A 25,136-nucleotide genomic window follows, 5' to 3' on the forward strand; every position below is an offset into this window, starting at 1 on the left:
ACAACTCCTCTCCTCTCCTCTCCACTCCACTCTCCTCTCACCACTCCACTCCTCCTCTCCCTCACTCCCTCCACTCCCCCCCTACCCCACTCCTCCACCTCCACTCCTCTCCACTCCACTCCACTCCACTCCTCTCCACTCCACTCCTCTCAACTCCACTCCACTCCTCTCAACTCCTCTCCACTCCACTCCTCTCAACTCCTCTCCTCTCCACTCCTCTCCTCTCCTCTCCTCTCCTCTCCTCTCCTCTCCTCTCCTCTTCTCTCCTCTCCTCACAACTCCTCTCCTCTAAACTCCTCTCCTCTCCTCTCCACTCCACTCCTCTCTTCTCCTCTCCACTCCACTCATCTCCACTCCTCTCCTCTCCTCTCCTCACAACTCCTCTCCTCTCCACTCCTCTCCACTCCACTCCTCTCCACTCCTCTCCTCTCAACTCCACTCCTCTCCACTCCACTCCTCTCAACTCCACTCCACTCCTCTCCACTCCACTCCACTCCTCTCCTCTCCTCTCCTCTCTTCTCCTCTCCACTCCACTCCTCTCCACTCCACTCCTCTCCACTCCTCTCCTCTCCACTCCTCTCCTCTCCTCTCCACTCCACTCCTCTCTTCTCCTCTCCACTCCACTCATCTCCACTCCTCGCCTCTCCTTCCATCCACTCCTTGTAAGCACAGCATCTATTACCTACCGTCCTTAGGGGACCCGCTGGTGGAAGTGAGGGCACTGGTCCCTCTGTGGCTCTGCCAGGCACATCTCCCAGTGGCTATGTTCAGCTCGACAGTCGAGGAGCTGGACAGCCTTGGACAGCATTGTGCTCAGTGGCTCTTTGTGGGGGCACCTCGATTTCCCACACACACCTTTCTCTTCCAGTGGTACAACAACTTCCATGGCTGGCTGTGTTGAGCTGGGTCTCAGAGTAGCAGGATTCTTAAGGCCAAGCTCAGGATTGCACAGCAGCACTTTGGCTCATTCTGTTAGTCAAAGCAACACCTGTCGTTCCTGATTCAATGGCAGTGAAATGGGCAGCGTCTTGATGGGAGGCTGGCAGGTAGGTGGTGTGTACACGACTGGCATCTGTGGCCACGTTTCTCCTCTGCCACACCCTGTAGGTGGTGACCATGTGGCCTTCTTTCTTTTTCTGGAAGGAGCCCCTGGGTGCAGGGTGGCCACACTCCTCCCCTCTGTTATTTGAGGCATGTTGAATTCAGATGTCTGGCACCCTGTCCTGTTTCTTTTGTACTTGGCCTTTATACGGATGGCTCTGTGCTCCAGACTTGCTGCCCATGGTCTCCACTCTGCACTGAAGGGGTCTTCAGTACCGGGAGCTGCCTCTGGCATCTGGGAGATCTGGGCCTGGCCTTATGCTGATCCGCCTGTGGGGCGCACCGGACCCCAGCTCCTCACTGCGTTTTCTCTGGCCAGTGAATCTGGAAGGGATCTGGGTACCTGTTTCCTGAGGATGCACCTTTCCCGCCAAGTGCCTGCACGCGTGTGTGCGCATGTGTGTGCGCGCGTGGGTGTGTGTGTGTGGGGTGTGTGTGTGCATGTGTGTGGGTCTGCACACGTGTGTGTGTTGGAGTGTGTGCATGCATGTGTGTGTGGGATATGTGTGTGTGTGTGCATGTGTGTGGGGTGAGTGGGTGTGTATGTTTGTGTGTGTGTGTGTTGTGTGTGCGTATGTGTGTGTGTGTTGGGGTGTGTGTCCGTGCATGTGTGTGTGGGATATGTGTGCGTGCGTGTGGGTGTGTGTGTGCATGTGCATTGTGTGGGGTGTGTGTGTGCATGTGTGTGGGTCTGCACACGTGTGTGTGTTGGAGTGTGTGTGCATGCATGTGTGTGTGGGATATGTGTGTGTGTGCATGTGTGTGGGGTGGGTGGGTGGGTGTGTATGTTTGTGTGTGTGTGTGTGTGTGGGTTGTGTGTGCATATGTGTGTGTGTGTTGGGGTGTGTGTCCGTGCATGTGTGTGTGGGATATGTGTGTGTGTGTGTGCATGTGCATTGTGTGGGTGTGTGTGTGCATGTGTGTGGGTCTGCACACGTGTGTGTGTTGGAGTGTGTGTGCATGCATGTGTGTGTGGGATATGTGTGTGTGTGCATGTGTGTGGGGTGGGTGGGTGGGTGTGTATGTTTGTGTGTGTGTGTGTGTGGGTTGGGGTGTGTGTCCATGCATGTGTGTGTGGGATATGTGTGCGTACGTGTGTGTGTGTGTGTGTGTGCATGTGCATTGTGTGGGTGTGTGTGCGCGTGGGGTGTCTGTGCATGTGTGTGTGTGTGGGGTGTGTGTGTGTGTGTGCATGTGTGTGTGTGGGGTGGGTGGGTATGTGTGGGAGTGTGTGCGTGTGTATGTGTGCACACGTGTGTGTGCGTGTGTGCAGGGGAGCACTGAGAAACTGTTCAGTCTTGTCCTTGGCCCCTGCTAACTAAATGCTTTCTCTGCATTCATGCCCGAAGTTTGTCCCCGTAGCCCAGAGTGTACTTGGGGCTCAATATAGGACCAGGTGAAGGAACGGCGGATGGATGGATGGACGAGCTGTGAGCACTGTTAGGGGGATGGCTTATTCTGATGATTTTGGTTCCTACACGATTCCCAACTGGGGGCCCTGGGTCAGCTGAGGAGACTCTGTTCCAAGAAAGCATGTGGTTGGATCCCGAGTCCTGAGGACAGATGGAGAGCGCTGTGACCTTTGACCATCGTGCGTGTCAGGGGCGAGGAGGGCAGTGGCCCTTTCCGGTCTCTTCTGCTTCCCTCCTGCTGTGGGTGGGGCAGGTGATCAGGTGTGGCCCAGGGCCTCCTGTGGTGCTGGATTTTAGGGGGTGATTTGTAAACTCTAGAGATTAGGCTGAGTGTTGTTTTTCTAGATTTCACCTGAAATTGGCTGACCAGCGAATGACGGTCAGACATTTGGTTCTATATCCTTTTATAGCCCCATGGAGGCGAATGTTTGTCCATTTCTTTCAACATATAAAGGTAAGTTACAAAAAAGTTTGTCCATTTCTTTCTTTTTTGTAACTTACCTTTATTGTTGAATGTATTACAGATGCCCCTCTTCCCCCCCACTGACCCCTTCTCTCCTACTCTGCCCCCTCTTGCCGTCCCCGCACTGTTGTCAGTGTCCATGGGTTATGCGTACACGCATAGAAGTTCTTTGGTTTATCTCATCCCGCCTTCCCTCCCCTGTTCCCTTTGAGGCTCAGGAGTCTAACAACAAATTTGTACTTATGAATCCCTTCCTCTTTTTCACCATCCCAGCCCCCAGCCCCCACCCATCTGGCAAACAACAAAGAGTTCTCTGTATTTTGTTTGTGGATTCAATTGTTGATAGATATGTTTTATTGCCATTTTATTGTTCATATTTTTGTTCTTCTCCTTCAGGAATATCCTTCAACATTTCTTGTAATACTGGTTTGGTGGTGATGAACTCGTTTAACTTTTTCTTGTCTGGGAAGCTCTTGATATGTCCGTTGATTCTCCATTGATTCTAAATGATAGCTTTGCAGGATAGAGTAATCTTGGTTATAGGTTGCTGCTTTTCATCACCTTGAATATCTCTTGCTGCTCCCTTCTGGCCTGCAGAGTTTCTTTTAAGAAATCAGCTGACAGTCTTATGGGAGCTCCCTTGTAGGTAACAGACTGCTTTTCTCTTGCTGCTTCTAAGATTCTCTCTTTGTCTTTAACCTTTGGCATTTTGATGATGTGTGTTGGTGTGGACCTCTTTGGGTTCACCTTGTTTGGGATTCTCTGTGCTTCCTGGACTTGTATGTCTGTTTCCTTCACCAAGTTAGGGAAGTTTTCTGTCATTATTGTTTCAAATAGGTTTTCAATTTCTTGCTCGCTCTCTTCTCCTTCTGGCACTCCTATGACTCGAATGTTGGTACACTTGAAGTTGTCCCAGAGGCTCTGGCTTTAGCTGCTGTACTATTGATTCTCTGTAAATTATTCTTTATTTCAGTTAGAGCAACCTTATAACCAGTGTTTTGAACTCTGCATCTGATTGATGGCTTATCTGCATTTTGTTTAGTTCTTTTCCTGGAGTTTTGATCTGGTCTTTCATTTGGGACATGCTTCTTTGTCTTCTCATTTTGGCTGCCTCCCTGTGTTTGTCTCAATGTATTAGGTAGAGTTGCTATGTCTCCTAGGCTTCCTAGGGTGGCCTGTTGTAGTAGGTGTCCTGTAGGGTCCAGTGGCACAGCCTCCCTGATCACCCCAGTTGGGCCCTTGAGGTGCATCCCTAGTGTGGACTGTATACTCCTCTGTTGTAATTGAGTCTTGATTGCTGGTGGCACGCCAGTGGGAGGGATTTACTCAGGCTGATCAGCTGCAAAGACTGGCTGTGCCCACTGACCACTGGCCTCTGACCACCTTGGAGGATCAGCTGTGCAGGGCCCACCACACAGAGCAAGACTTACTTCAGCAGAGCTCTGGTACCCACTGAGTCCACTCATTGAGCGTGTCACTTGTGGAGGTGGTTGGATAATGGTGCTTTGACGTGGTCTGAAGCTGTCCACTGGGTGTGCTGGCTCTGGGGCAAAGTCAGCCACTGCCTGTGTTCTACCCAGGGACACCTGGCACAAGCTTCTTATGCTGGGCTTGGAGGTGCCCAGGCAAAGCCAAGCTGTGAACCAAGGCTGGCTGCTTCTGGTGCCAGGCCTGGGGCCACTTAATGAGAGGTATGGGGCTCGCTGAGACCAGATGCTGCTTGTTTGAGAGGTTTTAGGAAACTCTGAAGCAGGAGCTAACACAGGCCAATTCTATGGTAAAGCCATAGGACACAGCTTGGGTGGGCCTGAAAGTTGGATGGGGCGGGGCCTCAGGGAATTACCAGGGTGGGGCCAACAGTGTGAGCCAAGTTGCTGGAGTCCCAGATATGGGGCCCTGTCTGCTGCCCCAGGGAAGGGCTCACCAAAGGAACAAAGGCCTCTGACAGCACGTCTGTCCAGGAAAAAGCCACCTCTTCAGCTCTCGTCGTGAGGCCAAACAACTCACTTCTTCTCTGTATGTCTCTGTCGCCCCTCGAGCCTGGAGGGTGTGAGTCCCAGTAAGTCCGTGCGCAGGCCCTTTAAGAGGAGCTGCCTGGGGCTCCAGCAGCCTCAGCCTCTCTCAGCCTCAGTTCCTGCTGGTTTTACAGCCAGAAGTCATGGGATTTCTCTTCCTGGCCCTGGAACCCTGAACTGGGCGTCTGGTGTGGGACCAGGACCCCTCAGTCCTCAGGGAGGACCTTCCCAGTCGAGGTGTCCCCCTCATTTTTATCTGCCACACATGGGTGTTGGACCAGCCCGTCTTGGCCTCCGCCCTCCTACCAGTCTTAATGGGGCTGCTGCTTTAATTCCGTAGGACTTCCATTCAGCTCGATGTCAGGCGGTTCTGAATGGTGGTTGTTTGTAGTTTAGTTGTCATTTTGATGTGGTTGTGGGAAGAGAAGAGACCACATTTACCTGCCTGCCATCCTGACCGGAAGTCTGTTTGTCCATTTCTAACGAGCTGGTCAGATGGGCCTGCAGGGGTGTGTGGAAATGGATATTAAACCACCGTGAATCTCACTTAGAAGCTGGCTGTCTTGACTGTTCATTGCTCACAATTTTATATCTTTTATTGGTTGTTACCAGACGCTCAGGAACTCTTCCCGAACATACGAAACAATTCATCCATTTAATCTCGTGCAACCACTGGTCTCACTGAAGGCTGACCCCCTGTCCCCAGGTAGCTACTGCCTTCCCTGGTCGCTCCAATCCCTGCAGACCTCCTGACCCCACAGGCAGGCATGGGGACCAGGGGGTCTTTCGGCAAAAGAAGAGCCCCTCCTTAGAAACAGGGATTCCTCTAGGAGATTTCACGGCCCCCCGGGCAGCTGCGAAGAACTGAGACACATTCATGCTGCCTCAAGGCCAAAGGGGCTATTGTGAGTGTCAAACAGATGGTCAGTGTGGGCAGAATCTTATTAAATTCCTCTGCAAGGAGCCAGTGAACCTGCAGTGTGTGTGGAAGGGAGTGTTATGGTGGAACAAAGTGACACGTGGGCAGGATTTAGGGGACCAGCCTGATGAGTGCTCAGGCGCCAGGGGACAGCACACTGCGTCCCTGGGAGAGTCACCCACACAGGGTGAGAAGGGACGAGTTTCCAAACCCCAAAGGGTTGCCCTTCTGAAGGCCACACTGTGGTCACAGGCTTCCTGTGCTAGTCATTTCCACTGAACTCATAAGCCTCTCCCAGGGAAGCAGTGCTCTGTGTGTGCAGTGTCAGCATTGTGTGTGCTGTGTGTGCAGTGTTGCAGTGTCAGCATTGTGTGTGCTGTGTGTGCAGTGTCCACAGTGCGTGCATTGTCTATAGTGTGTGCAATGTCTGTGCGCTGTGTCCATAGTGTGCAGTGTGCACAATGTGTGCAGTGTCAGCATTGTGCGCTGTGTGTGCAGTGTCAGCATTGTGTGTGCTGTGTGTGCAGTGTCCACAGTGTGTGCATTGTGTCTATAGTGTGTGCAATGTCTGTGCACTGTGTGTGCAGTGTGTCCATAGTGTGCACAATGTGTGCAGTGTCAGCATTGTGTGCGCTGTGTGTGCAGTGTCCACAGTGTGTGCATTGTGTCTATAGTGTGTGCAATGTCTGTGCACTGTGTGCACTGTGTGTGCAGTGTGTCCATAGTGTGCACAATGTGTGCAGTGTCAGCATTGTGTGTGCTGTGTGTGCAGTGTGTGCATTGTGTCTATAGTGTGTGCAGTGTGCACTGTGTGCATTGTGTCTATAGTGTGTGCAATGTCTGTGCACTGTGTGCATTGTGTGCACAGTGTGTGCAGTGTGTCCATAGTGTGCAGTGTGTGCAGCACGGGCGAGGCAGAGATGATTATGGGTGCTCTGCTTCTACACTCCCCTCTGTCTTTGAGACCACACTCCTGTGGAAGAAAGGAAACAAGAGGCAGTAGGAAGATGTTCATTGAAAAGCCAGTCTTGCCCTGGCCTGTTTGGCTTAGCGGTTTGAGCACAGGCCCTGCGGACTGAAAGGTCACAGGTTTCAATTCTGGTCAAGGGCACCTGCCTGGGTTGCAAGTTTGATCCCTGGTCCTGGTCAGGGTCGTGTGGGAGGCAACCAATCCATGTGTCTCTCACATTGATGTTTCTCTCTCCCTCCCTGCCTTCTGCTCTCTTTAAAAAAATCAATGGAGGCCCTGGCCGGTTTGGCTCAGCGGTTAGAGCGTCGGCCTGCGGTCCGGAGAGACCCGGGTTTGGTTCCCGCTAAGGGCATGTGGCGAGTGGTGACCACTCGAGGTGTCTCTCTCACATCGATATTTCTCCCTCTCTCCCTCCCATGCTGTCTGAAGATAAATGCAAAAATGTCCTCGGGTGAGGATAAAAAAAAAAATCAGCCCGGGTTCGGTTCCCGCTAAGGGCGTGTACCTCAGTTGCAGTTTGTCTCCAGCCATGCAGTTGGCAACCACTTGATGTGTCCCTTTCACATCAATGTTTCCCTGTCTCTCTCTCTTCCTCTCTCTCCCTCCCACTCTGTCTGAACAAAAAATGGAAAAATGTCCTCGTGTGAGGATAAAAAAAAAATCAATGGAAAAATATCCTCTGGTGAGGATAACAATAAATAATTAAATAAATAAATGATCTATACTAAAAAAAAAAAAAAAGCCACAGTCTTGGGTGACAAAGATGAAGGGATTAAGAGATATAAATCAGCAGTTATGCTCTGGCTGGGAGTCTCAGTGATTGGAGTGTTGTCCATATATCAGAAGGTTGCACGTTTGATTCTCAGTCAGGGTGCATACCTAAGTTGCAGGTTCGATCCCCAGTTGGGGCATGTATAAGGGGGGCTACCGATTAATGTTTCTTTCTCTCTCCCTTCCTCTCGCTTTAAAATCAATAAAGGAAAAGCATTTCCTCAGGATGTGAGGGCGCTCTGGCTGGCTAGGTGGGTGCCCCCTCCTCCCTCACCGATCCGAGTGCGTCCCTCCTGAAGCTGCGTACTTGTTTGGAGAGGACCAGTCTTCGGTCAACGGTATACGAGTAGCTGCGCTCCCCCACTAGAACCTCCAAACAAACTCTCAAAAAGCATCCTCAGATGATGACTTAAAAACCTTGGCAGTTACAAAATAGTCATGGATGTAAAGTACAGCACAGGGAATACAGTCAAGAACATTTTGCTAAGTATGTATGGTGCCAGGTGGGTACCACAACTATCAGGGGCACGGACCACTTTGAAAAGTACATGACTGTCTAACCACTATGCTGTACGCCTGAAGCAAATACAGAATCATACTGACTGTAAACTGTAACTTAAAAATAGATTTTTAAGTTTTTTTTTTTTTTTTTATCCTTACCCGAGGATATTTTTCCATTTTTTGTACAGATAGAATGGGAGGGAGAGAGAGGAAGGGAGAGAGAGTGAGAAACATTGATGTGAAAGGACACATCGAGTGGCTGCCACCCACACGACCAACCAGGGCCGGGGACAAACTGCAACCGAGGTACGTGCCCTTAGCGGGAACCGAACCCGGGTCTCTCCGGACCGCAGGCCGACGCTCTAACCGCTGAGCCAAACTGGCCAGGGCTTAAGTTTTTTTTTTAAAACCCCAGTCTTGAATTGGAGCTGGACATCCAGTGCAAAGCACGGGGACCCTGCCTGGGTGTGTGTAGCCCCAGCTCTGCGATGAGAGGACTCAGAGGGTGCGTGGGGCAGCCGCAGACCGTGGTCCCGCCAATGGGACCCTGGGCCTCTAGAGGACTTGGCCGGTTCCGGGCCGGGGCCAGACCGTGGACAAGACAAGCCGGAAGCACCCTGTCGTACCAGGCAGCAGGATGCCACCAAGGCCGGGCACCAGTTCTAGAATAAAAGCTGACAGGCGGTCTGGCGAAGTGACTGGGCACAATGTGCTTTTAAAAATGCTTTTTGTCCTGGCCGGTTTGGCTCAGCGGTTGGAGTGTCGGCCCGCAGACTGAAGAGTCTCGGGTGCAATCCCAGTCAAGGGCATGTACTTCGGTTGTGGTTCCATCCCTGGCCCTGGTTGGGGTCGTGTGGGAGGCACCAATCAGTGTGTCTCTCTCACGCTGATGTTTCTCTCTCTTTCTTTCCCCCTCACATTCTATCTGAAGATAAATGGAAAAATATCTTCAGGTGAGGAAATAAGACAACTACTAAAAATGTTTTTCTGCTCTAGTGATAGCACTGGAACTTGGATAAATATTTAATTTATAAGGGCAACAAAAAGTAGCAAATCCAAATAAAAAGGAGAGGCACAGGGCTGTGTAACCAGAGGACAATCTGGCTACAAAGAGAAAACAGGCCCTGGACACAGGCTCGGCACCTCCCACGGGAAGGCAACACTGTAATCAAGTTCCATCGCTCCAGCTCCTACCAACATCCCCTCTTTCCCTTCCTGGGCCAAACCCTCAGGGTCTCTGGCGTCCACAGTGGTGCCGCTCTGTCCCGACCTGGCCCCCTCCACTGGACATGCTTTGCTGGACATGTCTTGGTTCTTCCAGGCGGCTTCCCCACCAGCCCGTTTGGAAGGACGCGGAGGGGCCTGCTGCCGTGCGGGCAGGGACAGGGGGGCCTGCTGGACGATGTGCCCTGGGCCATGAGCCTCTTCCCCAGTGTGTGGCCTCAGGCGCGGCATGTGACCTTCCTGTGCCCAGTAGGTACCAGTCCCAGCGACCCCCTGAGACCCCATGGGGCAGAGCAGCTAGGGGGTGCTTTGTGACTACGGGACAAGTCCCTGGACACATTGTCCCTGGACAAAGCCTCTGTGCATTCGCTCAGAGGTCCTGAGAGGGTGTCAGTCAACACCAGCGGCAGCGAGGGCTAGCCCTTCACCCTGGGCATTCTCTTCCAGCCTATTTCTTCCCTAATCTGGTCACGGTGTCTCCTTGGGGTGTCCCAGCCCAGGGACCATTGCCTGAACCCCACCTGCTGAGTTCCTGGCACCCAGGCAGGCCTTCCGAATGTTCCTTTCTGTGGACCTGCCCTTTTGAGCGGTGGGGGTGTGGCAGGGGGCAGAGGGGAGTGGTTTGATGATCCACCCACCCAGGGCTGGACAGGCGGGCACACAGCAGAGGTTCAGTAGGAGCTGTTACATGGATGATGCTGAGTTGAGGTGGGTGGGTGGGTGGCACTGCCCCCCCCATGCCCCTGACGGGGGCGGGCCTCACTGTTCCCCTGACCACAGGTGTTTCTGGACCCTCCTCGTCCTGACCCTGATGGTGCTCCTGCTGGCCGGCCTCCTGCGCGTGGAGAGGCACACACTGTGAGTGTTGCACTGGGTGCTCCATGATCTGGCCCTGCTCCTGCCCACACCAACAGAGCTCCCTTCTGCCTACCCCAAGCACTGGACAGTGCCGGTGGTGGGTCACACCTCCTGGCTGGGGCGGGCCCTTCCTTTTGGAAACCCATTAGCTTCCTGAGGCCCTCCCAGAGTCCTGTGAGCGGTGAGGAAGGCTCTGGAAAGGCGGGGCTGGGCCTGGGCTGGGGATGTCTTGGGGAGAGCTGCTGTGTGCAGGGGGACCAGGTGCTGGGAGGCAAGGCGGGGGCCCATGGAGGGTCCAGGACCGTCAGGACCAATGCTCCCTGCCTGCCAGTGGTATGTCCTCCGTGAAGCCCAGGGTCCTGTGGAGCCCACACAGGCCCAGCACGTCAGCCGGGCTGCTGGGAGGGTTTTGTGGCCCAAGGCTGCCTCCCCGTCCCTACCCCCACCCCTCTGGTTGACTCTCCAAGGGACACGGGGGAGTGCCAAGCCTCCTGGGTCTGTCTGCCCCCCACCTCCTCCTGTCCCCAGGGCTGGTGTAGGTCTCCGGACCCCATCACCCCCGTCCTGGGTCACCCTTACTGGCCCTGCTGCTCTAGCCCGGCGTCCACAGCGGTGGGCACCAGCCTCCACTCTGGCCCTGCAGTCAGGTCAGCCCTGATATGAAGGGTCAGCCAAGAAATGCCAGACATGTGGCCCAGGCTGCGGCCAGAGCCATTGCTAGGTGGCCTGGGAGCTAGACAAGAGGTCGCAGGGCCGAGAGGGAGGCCAGGGCCCAGGGCCAGCCTGCAGGGGTACTGGGCAGATGGCACAGCCACTTAGGGAGAGTCAGGCTTGTCAGTGGGTCCTCGGGGGCTGCAGGGTTGGGGGGTCCACAGGTTGGGGACACCACAGTGATGGGCTAGGGCTGGGGGCACAGGGTTGGTGTGTCACCACTATGGGGAGTGTGATTTGAGGGATTGCTGGGTTGGGGGTCATGCAGTTGGGAGCAGGTTGGGGGATCACTGGGTTCAGGGTCATGCAGGTGGAAGGTTTGCTGGGTTGGTGGTCTCTCTGAGTGGGGGTTCTGTTTGGGGGTGTGGGGTGTCCCTCGCTGATGGTGGCATGCTCTCCTCCCAGCCTGCTCGGGGGCCAGGCTGAGGGGCCGCCCATCACCAACATCATGTTCCTCAAGACGCACAAGACCGCCAGCAGCACCGTGCTCAACATCCTCTTCCGCTTCGCCGAGAAGCACAACCTGTCGCTGGCGCTGCCCGCAGGCTCGCGCCTCCACCTGGGCTACCCCTGGTTCTTCCTGGCGCGCTACGTGGAGGGCGTAGGGCAGGCCGGCCCACCGCGGCACTTCAACATCATGTGCAACCACCTGAGGTTTAACCCGCCGGAGGTGCGCTGGGGGGCGTCTGCAGGGGGAGATGGGCCGATGAGGGGCAGGACTCAGCCCCAGGCCTCGGACATACTCAGTGGCTTTGAGGAGTGACCACGGTGGGAGGGGTCACAGCCTGCCCACTGGAGAGACCACGGCTGTGGGGGTGTGTACAGGGACCTGGCTGGAGAGGGCGGGTAGAGATCCCTGGGGAGACCCTGCCACCCCGCACCCCCACTTCTGATGGCCTGCAATTGCTCTTGTCATCTGATATGGTGACCCCACAGGCTGCTACCCTCTCTTTCTTCTCCAGCTTTCTCTTGGTTCCCAAACCGCCCAGTCTTCCCCCCAGGACCTTTGTACATGTCCCTCCAGCACGATGCTCTTCACACCTCCTGTGGGTCATTTCAGTCTCAGCTTAGAGGTCACCTCCTCCTGGGGGGCTTCCCCGACTTCCCTTCTAGGAGGGAGAGGGAAGTGGAGGGAGTTTGGGGGGAGGGCCTGGCCAGGTTCAGGTGTTTCAGGGTCATTCTGGCACTCCTGGGAAGTGGCGGTCAGGGAAGCAAAGCAGCGTGGACGGGACGCAGGGAAGCCAGTGGGAGAGGCGGTAGGAAGGTTCAGGTGTGCAGTGGGCAGGGTGCTGGGGTGGAGGGGGGGGGCATCTCCCTCCTGAGCCTCTGGAAGAAGCCAGGAGCATCACCAACCCTCCTCTGTCTCCACTCAGGTGCAGAAAGTGATGCCCAACGACACTTTCTACTTCTCCATCCTCAGAAACCCCGTCTTCCAGCTGGAGTCCTCCTTCGCCTACTACAGACACCTCACGCCTGCCTTCAGCGCCGCGCCCAGCCTGGCCGCCTTCCTGGCCGCCCCGCACACCTACTACAACCAGAGCCTGCTGCGCAACGCCCACGCCAGGAACCACATGTGGTTCGACCTGGGCCTGGACCCCAACGCTCCGGTGGAGGAGAGCTACGTCCGCGCGCACCTGGCCCACGTGGAGCAGCGCTTCCCGCTGGTGCTCATCGCGGAGCACTTCGACGAGTCCATGGTGCTGCTGCGGCGCCGGCTGCGCTGGCAGCTGGACGACGTCGTCTCCTTCAAGCTCAACTCGCGCAGCCGGCGCAGCGTCACCAGCCTGCCGCCCGAGGCCCAGGAGCGCGCCAAGCGCTGGTGCGCGCTGGACTGGCGCCTCTACCAGCACTTCAACCGCACCTTCTGGGCCGCGCTGCGCGCCGAGCTGGGCCCGCGGCGCCTGCGCTCCGAGGTGGCGCAGCTGCAGGAGCGGCGGCGCGTGCTCTCCGCCCTGTGCCTGCAGGACGACGCGCCCAAGAACAAGACGCAGATCACCGACGCCCGGCTGCGACCCTTCCAGTCCGGGGAGGCCGACATCCTGGGCTACAACCTCAGGGAGGGCTTGGATAATGAGACGCTGCGCCTCTGTCAGAAGATGGTCATGCCTGAGCTCCAGTACATGGCCCACTTGTACACCCTGCAGTTCCCCCAGAAGCGCCCCAAGAACATCCCCTTCCTGAAGGCATAGCCCCTCAGTTTGACCAGCCCCTCTGCTGTCATCCTGGGAGGCCCTCGGCGTGGTCTCAGGCTCTGCTCCTGGGGCATCGGGAGACCCAGCCCTGCTGGACCCTGGGTCTTCTGGGTGAGACCCTGTGAAGAGACGCACCCGTGATTCACCCTCTTGGTGAGGGCCCCATGTCTAGGACAACGTGTACACGTGACGTGTGAGGACGTGAACCCATTCAGCAAATAGGAAAACGAGGGATATTTAACATGCCAACGTGATGCCCACCAGAGAGAACACATGTGGACGCATCGGCCATCAGACAAGCCCTGAGGATGTGGAGGGGCCTGGGCAGCGTGGCCGTGGGCTCCTGATGGAGAATGGCTCCCCTACATCCTTCGGCCACGAGGATACAGGCTGGTCACTGAGCACTGGCACCCTGGGCGCTGGGGCGCGTGGTGAGGGCATGGACCCAGGTCCCCACCTTTGGTGTCAGGAGGCTCCTTTTCCACCAAACAATGGTTTTAGGTTGCGAAGTGTTCCAGTTGCTTACAAGACAAATGGTGGAAGGTCAGTGCTGCACCCCCACCCTCACCCCACCCCCTGTCCAGTGAAGGAAAACACCTGCAGGAGGAGCTCACCCTTGGTTGCCATGGAGACCAGTGGGATGCAGTCCCAGAAGAGGCCGGCCTGCAAGCACCTTTGTTGGCGGTTAGTGGGGAGGGACTGAGGATGCCCTGCCTGGCAGGATGTGATCCCAGCTGTTTGGGGGCCGGTGGTTAGAGTGGGTGCACACACTCAGCATCATATGCCCTGTGCGCTTCAAAAAGCGGGGTGCCTGGAGCAGTGGAGAAATAGCTGCTCTCACACACTCAGCCTGGCCTGCCTGCCAGGTGCTGGGGTCCCCTTCCTTTACCAGGGCCCTCAGCTCAGAAGACCCTGGCGGACTCCTGTGAGTAGGTGTGTTCACACTTCCCATGGAATATGAGCATTTCACAGAGGAGACCCCCAAACAATCAGAACAGGCAGCATCTCCCTTGGAGGGAACTTTACCATGTGAACTTTAAGCCCTGGCCAGCGTGGCTCGCTCGGTTGAGCACTGTTCCATTCACTGAAAGGTCGCTGGTTCGATTCTGGCACATGCCCAGTTTTTGGGTTGTTTGATGTTTTGCTCTCATATCGGTGTTTCTCTCTTTCTCCTTTCCTCTCTCTGTAAAAATAAATAAAAACAGGGGCCCGGCTCCAGAGAGCAATTGCCACTCCTGAGCCCTTGTCTGGCTCAGCGCTCGGCCGCCCGGTGCCGCGGCGCCCCCTGCGCGCCCAGCTCCCTGTCCATGCCCGGGGTGTGCACAGCCCGGAGCACGCGCCTCTCATGGGGACTCTGCTCGCCCCGCGACCTCGGGAGGAGGCGCAGGGAGCCAGTAGGAGCGAGCAAGCGAGCCGGGGGCGGGGGCGGTATCTTAGACCGAGGCTGTGGAGCCGGGCAGGCGGCCCCTTCACTCTTTCCAGACGGCGGGAACCCTCCGCAGCCCACCTGCTTCAGTCCCGGCCTAGCTTTGGGAGAGTGGGGTTGATCCCTAAAGTGACCCCTGCCCGGAGAGTAAGGAGAAACAAGACTCTTCTTTCTCCCACCTGGTGGGTGGTGGGGATACTGAGGCAACAGTAGGCAGGAAGGAGGGCTGGGGAGGAAGGACCCAAGTGACAGACAGACATCTAGAGATTTGCTGTTTCTCAAAAGCCCTCCAAGTCTCTGGCCTTCCAGGTGACTTTCCTCAGGTGCAAAGGGAGGGGCTGGGTACGCTGAGTATTCCTGGAGTGTGCCCATCGCAGGCTTGGGAGGGACAGGCTGCAGTCCTGCGGCACCACTCACCTGGGGCAGGTCGGCGAGTTGTTTAATTGTCCTGCGCATCCGTGTCCTTTTCTGGAACGTGGGGTGAGGATTAGGTGTACTTCCCGTTCCAGGCAAAGCACACATTAGGCATCCAAGCCGAGGACACTGTTGTGCGCAAGTGAAGTGTGACAGTTCGGCCTGACAAGGTGCTGGGCTGGTGCGCAAAGCTTCCCTCCAAGTGGAGCGTCAGTTCTGTCCCAGGAGCGGCGTGAAGTCCTGTCAATGTGCCTGCAGAAGCCTCGAGGTGGGGGTCTGGGTCTGAGGTCTGGAGACGCTGTGTGCCGACACCAAGCACATTCCTGGCCCAGCAGAGTGGTGTCGGGGGCTGAATGTGAAGGCGCCCAGGAGGGCAGGAGGGTAGAGACCTTCCCTCCCCTCTGCCACCTCCCAGCCCCGGAAATGGGAACCTTCCTCACCAGAGGGAGATGAAACCTCCCCTGCTGGCCTCACGTCCAGGAAATGGGCAGAGATGGGGTTGAGCTTCAGAAATTGACCTGTTCACTGACCTCCAGGTGGAAAAAGGGGTGCTGTGAAAGAGAACAGACGGAAGTTTAAGCGAAGAAGAGAGATTTGTTAAAAACAAGAAAATTAAAAAAACACCTATTGCAATAGGGGAAGAAAGACTCGGAAGAACTGGGCTGATTCCCACACAACCAGTAACAAGTGGGGATTCACAGCTGAAGAGCAAGGGGGCACTGGTGGGTGGAAATGACTAAGAGAAGTCACCCGATCTGGGGGTGTCTGGCTGAAGTCCGGCCAGGGTGGTCAGAGATCTGTCAGGAGTGGGGAATTCTCATCAAACTGACTTAGATCCTACAGGAAGTCCAGGCATGGACCTTGTTGGGGAGAGGGTTCGGGGAGCCAGACTCAAGTCTGATCAAGCAAAGCATCTTTGCCAGTCCCCTCGCTTGTTCGAGGGAAGAAGCAGCTTCCTTTTTCTCTGAACGACCTAAGTCCGTTTCTCACTTGGGTGCCTTTATTCCTTCAGAATCAGCTGAACCATCGGTTGAGACTTGGTGACGGTGGATGAGTGCTGTACCATACGACCCTCAAAACGTTTGATGAGAGGGATACTGTGAAGAGCAATGGAAAGACAAAGATTAAAGGCTAAATCTGCCTGTGTACCCGACTTTGTGGACCTTCGAGGACAGACAGGAAGAAGCCCACGGCCTGCTGTCCGTCGGTGGTGTGGGTGCAGTGTCAGTGACGCACACACTTCTCCCGTCATCTCTGGGACTGTCCTGGGTACAGCAGACACCAGGTGGACTGCAGGGGACGAAGGTGCAGCAGCTCCGATCGCTGTGCAAGTTCCCCCTTCTGCAGCCAGGTGTCACCGGAGGGGCGATGCCTTTGGGGCCAGTGGTCCTCCCTCCTCTGTGATTTCAGTTTCCATGGCTTCAGTCACCCAAGGTCAACCGTGGTCTGAAAATTTTAAATGGAAATCTCAGAAATAAACAGTGCATACGTTTAAAAAAAGATCAATAAAAACATGTTTTGAAAAAGATACGGATTGCCCTGGCCGGTTCGGCTCAGCGGTTAGAGCATCGGCCTGCAGACCGGGAAGTCCCGGCTTTGGTTCCCGCTAAGGGCACGTACCACTCGATGTGTCTCTCATGTCAATGTTTCTCTCTCTCTTCCCCCCTCTCTCCCTCCTGCTCTATCTGAAGATAAATGCAGAAAAAAAAATGTCCTCGGGTGAGGATAAAAGAAGAAAAAGATACGGACTCCGAGGACGTGGCTCCTTGATGAGACCCAGACACTTCTGAACGGCGATGTGATGCCGGAAATCTCTGCACTTGCCGCGTCCCTGGAAGAGGAGAAGCTCTCTTCTGAGCAGACTGTACGTACGGAAGGGGAGCCACAGGGCAGGGCTTCTCGGGCAGGTCCAGCAGTCCAGAGGCCCCATCCCTGTGATCACTGTGTCTCAGTCCTGAAAGGTACTTTGCACCTGACTGAGTTCCACCAACACGTCAGCAGGAGCCTCCTTCAGGGACACGGGTGAGAGGCTTCTGTTTCGAGGGCGCAGTGGAGAGAAGCCCTGGGCAGCAGACGTGGACAGGGCCTCGTTTGTCACCAGGGGCAGCTTCTATGTGCCAGGGGCGCGATCCGTCGGCAGAAAGGTTGGGGAGGACGTCTCAGCTGAGGAGCCACCGCGGCAGTGTGAGGGGGTGGGCTTTTCACGGTGGAAAAGTCACCCCCAGTCGGGAGATTGGGGAACAGCTGCCAGCCTCGGCCAGAGGCTTCTTCAGCGTCTGCGTGTCTGCTCTGGAGAAGTCTCTCCAGCGGCGAATGGAGGGAAGCCCTGCGACACAACTTCGCGGGCGACGTGGGCGAGTTCACGCCGCAGAAAAGCCCAGCGAATGGAGTGATTGTGGGGAGTCCTTTGGGCAAAGCTCTGGCCTCATTCCACACCAGAGAATTCACACTGGAGAAAAGACTTCTTTAGTGAGATTAGAGGACACAGTGCAGCGAATTTGAAAATCAAGGACGATATTTGGAACCTGAAAAAGTGACTTCGAAAAAACTGAGTGGAGTTGGTGAAAAAGAGGACGCTGCAGAGAGCCAGGGTGCGCTGGGGACCCTCTGCCGACCGCGGGCCCTCAACCAGGGACGAGGCAGAGTGGGACCGCTCGGGAATGCAGAAAAGGGGAACCAGATGCCAGATGAGCCGGCGCGTGGATGAGAAGTGGCCCCCAAGGACAGAAACTCCAATCAGATGAGAAAGACCCAGATCACATTCAGTGCCCTGAGCATCAGGCAGGCTCCACCAATGCCCAAAGTAAGCAAGACCACACCTGGGCACACCTGGGTCAGGGCGAACCCAGGAGGAGGACGGAACCCTGCTGCTTCTGAACGCAGAGCAGTTCATGCCGGGGGGTGGGGGAGAGGCCCGGACCTCTGCCAGCAGCTGTCACCACAGACGGGCCCATACTCAGGGGCACGGAATCAAGACCTCGGAGTCACGTAGAAATTCCATGGCGTTTGCTCGTGCCTTTGGGGTCGGCAGGACTATGAACTGGCACTGTTTTTGGAGGGACACTTTGGGGTATTTGTTACCATATACAGTGTATGTGGTTTGTAATAACTCAGAAATGACCAGTCCACCCACCCAAAAGGCTGAACAGCCAGTGAAAGCTGGGAGCAGAGCCTCCTTCCGGGGCAGGTGAGGCTGTGTGACCAGAGGGTGTGTGCTTGCCTCAGGGGAGTGGGGGAGCCCAGGAGGCAGACCTGATTTTTTCAGAGAAACTGGAAATACGGGTCTTTATGTGAAACCTTCATATTTAAAAAAGGTGGCTTCCCTGGCCGGTGTGGCTCAGTGGATGGAGCATCCTCCCAGGGACTGAGAGGTCCTGGGCTGATCCCCGTCAGGGCACAGGCCCGGGTTACAGGCTCGATCCCCAGCAGGGGCAGCAGGAGGAGGCCGATGGATGTTTCTCTCTCACACAGATGTTTCTATGTCTCTCTCCCTTCCTCTCTGTCTAAAAAATCAAAAAAATTTTTTTAATCCTCACCTGAGGATATTTTTACATTTATCTTCAGACAGAGTGGGAGGGAGAGAGAGAAACATCAACGTGAGAGAGACACATCGATTGATTGCCACCTGCACAGTCCCAACTGGGGCTGGGAACGAACTGCAACCGAGGTGCGTGCCCTTGGCTGGAATCGAACCCAGGACTCGTTGGTCGCAGACAGATGCTCTAACCGCTGAGCCAAATCGGCCAGGGCAAAACATATTTTTAAAAAAGGAAATAAGTAACAAAAATTAAAAACCTGACTCCAACTGAAACATTGAAACCCTGGTCAGATGGTCCTGCCTGGATTTGGGGGCTTGGAGGCCCCATTTTTCCTAGGCCCCCTCAGATGCACCGGGCCTGGTCTTGGGGGACGGGGGAAGAGATGGGCCCTCCCCTCCTGGTTTGGGCGGGGCTCTGAGGGCAGGTCGTGTTCACTGTTCACCTCTCCTTCCCATCAAACTCCTTGGCTGTTGTCTGGGCACCGGCTGGCGGCCAGGATGGCCCGGGGCTCAGGGAACGGGGGATGGTGTGTACCGGTCCTGGCCACCCTCGAAGAAGGGCGGCAGTTTTCCTGGGACTTGCTGGTGCCGGCGGTCAGTGGCTGCGGGCCATCAGGTCAGATGGCGGCCCCTCTGCTCTGCTCCACCTTTGGCCTTGTAAATGCCCTCAGGCCTCGAGGACCTGAAGGGACACGGCAGGCTTGTCATCTCTGTGGACATCATATGACGTCTTACTTTCCCAGAGCCCGTTTCTCGCTTTGAAGTCCCTCCTGTTGGAGGCAGAAGCAGGAAAGGGAGGGGGTGGGGCCCGGGGTGTCCCTGAGGGGCTGGCCCCTCCCAGAGCACCTGTCACCTCCCTTGAGGCCCTGGCTCTGGAAGTTATCACCGGGGCAGTGGTCACCCAGGCAGTGGTCACTAGGGTGGCAGTCGCCTAGGCAGCGGTCACTGGATGGTGGTCACCTGGACAGTGGTCACCCACCAAGCCACCTTGGAGACAGCAGTGGGGGAGCGGGTGGAGGCGGCTGGCTGGCAGGAGGAGCCCTGGGAGGCCGCTGGTGCGGGGGGAGGGGGGAGACGCTGGCCTGCCTGGTCGGAGCCCGGTCCTGAGCACAGACACGGGCCACATCCTGGGGGCCAAGGGAAGGGTCACAGAGCATCATGTAGTTTGAGGCATCTTCGCAGGAGGCCTGGGGGCGGCTGTGGCCCCCTTCCCCGAGGCCCCCAGCACCTCAGGGTGGAGTAGGTCAGCCAGAAAAAAGGGGCCTGTGTGGCCCATCCTGACAGTGGCCTCCACCCGGGGTTCCCTTCTGCACCCTGACTGTTCTGCTGAACCGCAGCTGGCAGGAGGGTCCTGGGTCCTGACGCAGCCCTGGGACAAGGCCAGCTCCCGCCTCCTGCCCACACAGTGGGCCTTGTCCCCGCTCAGCTCCCTGGGTCCTGAGGCAGGCAGTCCCGTGGCCGCCCCGCAGCGCTCTGCAGCTTCCCTGCGGTGCCCGGTGAGTCCCTTCCCTGTTCCCCTGCTGCCCAGGGCCAGGATCCGGCTCTTTCTGTCCCCCTGGCTTCCCCACTTTGGGCTGAAGAGTGGGTGTATGGATCCCCGATGGGACAGCTCCCTGACTTGAGGGGTAGGTGTCACACGGAAGGGCCTGGAGGGAGATTCAGAGGATGGGTGGAGCAGACGGCCTCCAGGCCAGAGCCACACCCCAGGCGCAGGGTCAGGTGGGCCTGTGGGTGACGCTGCACCTGGCAGAAGGGTGGTAATTGAGTCCTTGTCTGCACAGAGCACAGGGCATGCAGGGGAGATTGGAGCCCCAGCCTGGGGTGGGGTGGAGAGGGGTGGGGGGTGACAGAGCCGGGGTCCCTCTGCCTGATTTCTACAAAGTGCCTTTGCTCGTCATATGAGGCACTTCAGCAGGCTGAGCTGGGCCAGGAGTAACAGGTCCCAAGGACAAAGAGGTAGGGACTGCGGAGGGAGGATGTGGGCCGCCGGCCTGGGCTGGTGCCAGGGCTCCAGAGCAGAGCCCCGAAGCCAGGCTGCGGGCAGGTCTGAGGCAGGACGAGCCTCAACAGCCTGCCCGGGGCTCAGGGTCAGCGGACCAGGTTCTCTTGAAGGTCCCATGACCTCCCTGGGCCTCCGTTTCCCCTCTGCCATGTGCTGCCCCCGAGAAAGACCTCTCTGGGGGCACCCAGACTTCAATATTCTAGCTCCAGTTAATGTTCAGATGTAGCCTCTGGTCAAGTCAAAGCCCCAGAACCTGCCGAGCTGGCACACTGGGCAGGGCTGGCTGCCTGGGAGGCCGGTTCCTCCGCACGCAGTGGGGGCCTCCCCAGAACTTGGAGGCTCTGGTCCGGGCAAGGACGATCCGAGTGCCCGGCAGCCCTGTTTGCCCTGCGCAGAAATGCCAGCTGGTCCTGGGATCCGCCCTCTCTGCCGCTATGTCCCCAGGCCAGGGGTGGGCCTGGGGCCCCTAGTTCTGCTGACACCATCTCGGGTGGTCTCAGGCCTTGGGGAGTGAGCCGGGGCTCGCTGGAGAGAATGCCCCGCTGTGTCCATTCAGTCGAGGGACTCGTGCCCACACCTGCTTCCTGCTCAGCACAGCTGCTCTCTGGGTGCAGACTGGCTGCAGCCCCGGCTCCCAGGACACGGGCAGCGCTCAGGCCCTCGCCGCTCCGTGGGACGGGCAGGTGGCTCCGGGAGCAGGTGGTCTTGGACAGAGCTGGCCCGAGGCTGAGGCAGCTGTCTGTGTGGGGACCCCAGGTGTGGAGGTGTACCCTGCTAGGTGCCGGAGGGAGGCCCTCTGGTCAGGACCCTGTCTTCCCACAGTGCTCATTCCTGTCCCCCTGCTCTCCGCCCGACGGTCAACTCAGACGCACTGTGCTGTGCGCAGGGCCCACCCCGACATCTCACTGCCTGCCGCCTGCAGTCCACCCTCCTCTGCCAGCTCGGCCCCGTTCCCTGGGGCCGGCAGCCCACAGAGCAGACAGATGCCATCTGCACTGCCAGCCCACCCGTGTCCCAATTCACCCTCATGAGGAGGCCCACGGTCACCCCTGCAGGAGCCCAGCAAGTTTAGAGAGCTGGGGTGTACTGGGGGGGGATCTGGGCCACCTGCAGGTAGGGGGCCATGGGACACAGGCCTATGGGGAAGGGGCCTTCTAGTCCTGGCTGCACCCCCGGTGACCCTCCCACCAGGACTCCCCTCAGCCCCTGCGTCTAGCTCTCTGCTCCAGGAAGCCCACCCAGCCTCCAGCACACTGTCCTCCGGCAGGGCTCCCCCTCTGAGCCACCCCACCCGTTGTGGACTCAGCCCAGGCAGGGCCCGGGCAGGCGTGGAGGGTGCTCATCTTCCTCCTTCACTGTGTGGGGGCAGCTGCTTTCAAGTTCAATGCGCTGCACCTCAGGGCACAGACTAGAGCTGCCCCCTCTTCCCCTGTGGCTCCTCTCTGCTGGGATGGGGCAGGGGCAGGGCCATATGGTGGTGCCTCCTCCTTGGGGTCACTCCACCGCCTTGCTGGCCGACACCATTCCTAGGTCTCTGGGCACACGTGGGAGCTATTGGGGCACCGGTGGCTCTGCTGGCGCTCCCCAGGACCCCCTGCTCTGTTCAGGAGACCAAGGGGCAGAGTGGTGGGTCCCCTGCCCCTGAAGCTGTCCCTCTGGGGCCTGGGGTTTAGGGCCTTCTCCGCAGACCTGCTGGGGCCACCTTGGCTTCAGCAGGCGACCCCCCCCTCTCCTGGCTACTCCCCAGAACCCCGACCCTGGTGACCCCTCAGGAGAGGGGTGTGGCAGCAGTCAGGGTGCCTTCCTCCTGTGTGAGGCCTGTAAGTGTGCGTCTGCGAACGTCTCTTTCCTCAGGCTCAGTTTTTCTCTGTATCTCGTGTGTCTTTCGTGCCTCTGTGTTTGTGTGGCTGGCTCCTGGGGTCGTGGGGCCCTGTCTGGGGACACTGGAGCCTCCTGGCCCAAAACGCTGGGTCCTGACTGTGCCCTTGGGCGGCCTCCTTCTGGGCCGGTCGCGCTGACTTGTCCCAGGCAGGCGGCTGTGGGGTCAGGGGCTCTGGCCAGGCTCCCTGCTCTTCCTCCGTGGGCCACATGGACAGGAGGCAGGGCCATTCCGGACACTCGGAAGTGCAGTGGCCGTGAAGAGGTGGACAGAGTCTGGGCCAGGGCCAGGGGGGTGGGTCGAGGGAGGCGGCTGGGCGTGGGTGGGGGCCTCTGTGCCCCCAGAGCTCCCTTCCCCACTGGACCGAGAGAGGGGGTGTGCCCGGACCCCGCGCGCTGACCCGCTGGCCCTGGCCCCGCAGAGCATGGGGGCCCCCCGAGTCCCCACGCGGACCGTGCTCTTCCGGAGCGAGCGGAGCGGCCTGACCTACCGCGTGCCCGCGCTGCTGCCGCTGAGCCCCGGGCCCGCGCTGCTGGCCTTCGCGGAGCAGCGGCTCAGCCCCGACGACGCGCACGCCCACCGCCTGGTGCAGAGGCGCGGCTCGCTGGCGGGGGGCTCGGTGCGGGTGAGTGCTCGGGGCGGGGCGGGGCGGCGGGCCGGGGGCGCACCGGAGGCTGCCCTCCCTCCACCCCCGCCCTCTCCCGGCAGTGGGGCGCCGCCCGCGTGCTGGGGACCGCGGCCCTGGAGGCGCACCGCTCCATGAACCCCTGCCCAGTGCACGACTCGCGCACCGGCACCGTCTTCCTCTTCTTCGTGGCGGTGCGCGGCCAGACCCCCGAGGTTGCACAGATCGCCTCGGGCAGGAACGCCGCGCGCCTCTGCTGCGTGACCAGCCGGGACGCCGGGCGCACCTGGGGCGGCGCGCGCGACCTGACGGCGGAGGCGGTGGGCGCAGTGGAGCGCGGTAGGCGGGGCGCGGGCTCTAACCTGGGGGCGGGGTCTGCGCGGGGGGCGTGTCTTCCCGCTGGTGGGGGCGGGTCTGACTCGGGGTGCCCCCTCACCCCCAAGGGCCATGGACACCGTTGACTGTCGGACCCCCAACCCTTGAGTCTGCAGAGGGTGTTGGTGTTGCCCCTGAGCTGTGTCTGAATCTCAGCCCCAAACCCCAAGGTCTCCCTCCTTAACCACTTCCTCCTCCTCCTCAACCACCTGTGGGTGGGGCCCCAGCCCAGGGTTGCAGGCAGGTTGACCTTAGTCAAAGCTTTTCCTCCACTCCACCTACCCCTCCGCAAGGGCCTGACCACCCACTGCCAGCAGGGGCCACCTCAACGCCGGCAAGGGGCAGGCTCTGAGACCTGGAGCTAATGAAAGAGCTGTCTGTTGTGGCCCTCCCCTGGGACTCAGTCCAGGGCCAGGAGGGCTACCCAGCCCTGAAGCTCTGCAGCCCCCGCACGCGGCCCCCTCTATCCGGACAACGCTCACACTGGACACAGTTGTTGACTGTCCACCTGTGTTTGGGGACTGGCCACCTGCTCACATGCTGAGAACCTGGCCGAGTGGCCTGCCTGGGCTCCCCACTACCGCGAGTGTCCTCAGGGGTCGTGTCCAGCTCCAGAGGACTCAGGGCAGCGGGAACGAGTGGAGGGCGAGGCCGGTCAGCCGGTGGCTCCCTCACAAAGTGCTCATTAATCTGTGCCCCCCCTCCCCACCCACTGTGGCCTGGCTGTCCCCTCCTGAGGTAACAGCAGCCCTCCCGTCTGCAGACTGGGCCACCTTTGCTGTGGGCCCCGGCCACGGCATCCAGCTGAGCTCAGGCCGCCTGCTGGTCCCGGCCTACACCTACCGTGTGGACCGGCGGGAGTGCTTCGGCAGGATCTGCAGGACCAGCCCCCACGCCTTCACCTTCTACAGCGATGACCATGGCCAGACCTGGCACCATGGTGGCCTCGTGCCCAACCTGCGCTCGGGCGAGTGCCAGCTGGCTGTGGTAGATGCAGGGCAGGCGGGCAGCGTCCTTTACTGCAATGCCCGGAGCCCCCTGGGCAGCCGTGTGCAGGCCCTCAGCACAGACAACGGCACCTCCTTCCTGCCGGGAGAGCTGGTGCCCACCCTGGCTGAGACCGCCCGGGGCTGCCAGGGCAGCATCCTGAGCTTCCCAGCCCCACCCTCTAGCAGGCCGGGCAGTGAAGGATGGGCAGTGGGCTCTAGGAAGACCCCTTTTCCTCCAAACCTCTGTCCTGGAGCCCAAGAATCCCCAGAGGAGGGCACTGGAGACACCCAAGGGGGTGAGGGGCTGTGCGGGACACAGGGACCTGGGGACGGCCCACAGGACCCTGGCCCCTGGGGGCCTAGGCCAGGGCCTGGGCTTGGTGGAGACAGGAGGGCCTGGGCCCTGTCTCAGAGCCCCACATGGCTGCTGTATTCCCACCCGGTGGGGCGCAGGGCTCGGCTCCATATGGGTGTCCATCTGAGCAGGTTCCCCCTGGACCCCTACAGCTGGACGGAGCCCTGGGTGATCTACCAGGGCCCCAGCGGCTACTCTGACCTGGCATCCCTGGGCCCCACCCCCGAGGGAGCCCTGAACTTTGCGTGTCTGTACGAGAGTGGAGCAAGGGAGTCCTATGAAGAAATCTCCTTCTGCGTGTTCTCCCTGCGCGAGGTCCTGGAGAACGTGCTTCCGGGCCCCGAGCCCACGGGCCTGGGGAGCAAACCTCAGGGGCTGTGCTGGCCCTCCTGAAGG

The 25,136-nt window shown here is 58.5% G+C and overlaps 2 protein-coding genes across 2 annotated transcripts; both read left to right on the forward strand.

Annotated features, from left to right (window-relative positions):
- The first annotated feature begins 10,064 nt into the window (after window positions 1-10,064).
- Window positions 10,065-13,134, forward strand: GAL3ST2 (galactose-3-O-sulfotransferase 2). Its single transcript, XM_036253383.1, is given in 4 exon segments — window positions 10,065-10,084; window positions 10,157-10,240; window positions 11,351-11,615; window positions 12,319-13,134. Coding segments are annotated over 4 exon segments (1,185 nt in total).
- A 9,686-nt stretch (window positions 13,135-22,820) lies between these two features.
- On the forward strand, window positions 22,821-25,133 carry NEU4 (neuraminidase 4). Its single transcript, XM_036254976.1, has 3 exons — window positions 22,821-23,021; window positions 23,105-23,360; window positions 24,160-25,133. Exons 1-3 carry the CDS (start codon window positions 22,821-22,823, stop codon window positions 25,131-25,133), a joined length of 1,431 nt encoding a protein of 476 aa, XP_036110869.1.
- Window positions 25,134-25,136: the final 3 nt, after the last annotated feature.

This window comes from Molossus molossus, unplaced genomic scaffold (genome assembly GCF_014108415.1).
Source record: "Molossus molossus isolate mMolMol1 unplaced genomic scaffold, mMolMol1.p scaffold_m16_p_11, whole genome shotgun sequence".
Taxonomy (NCBI): domain Eukaryota; kingdom Metazoa; phylum Chordata; class Mammalia; order Chiroptera; family Molossidae; genus Molossus; species Molossus molossus.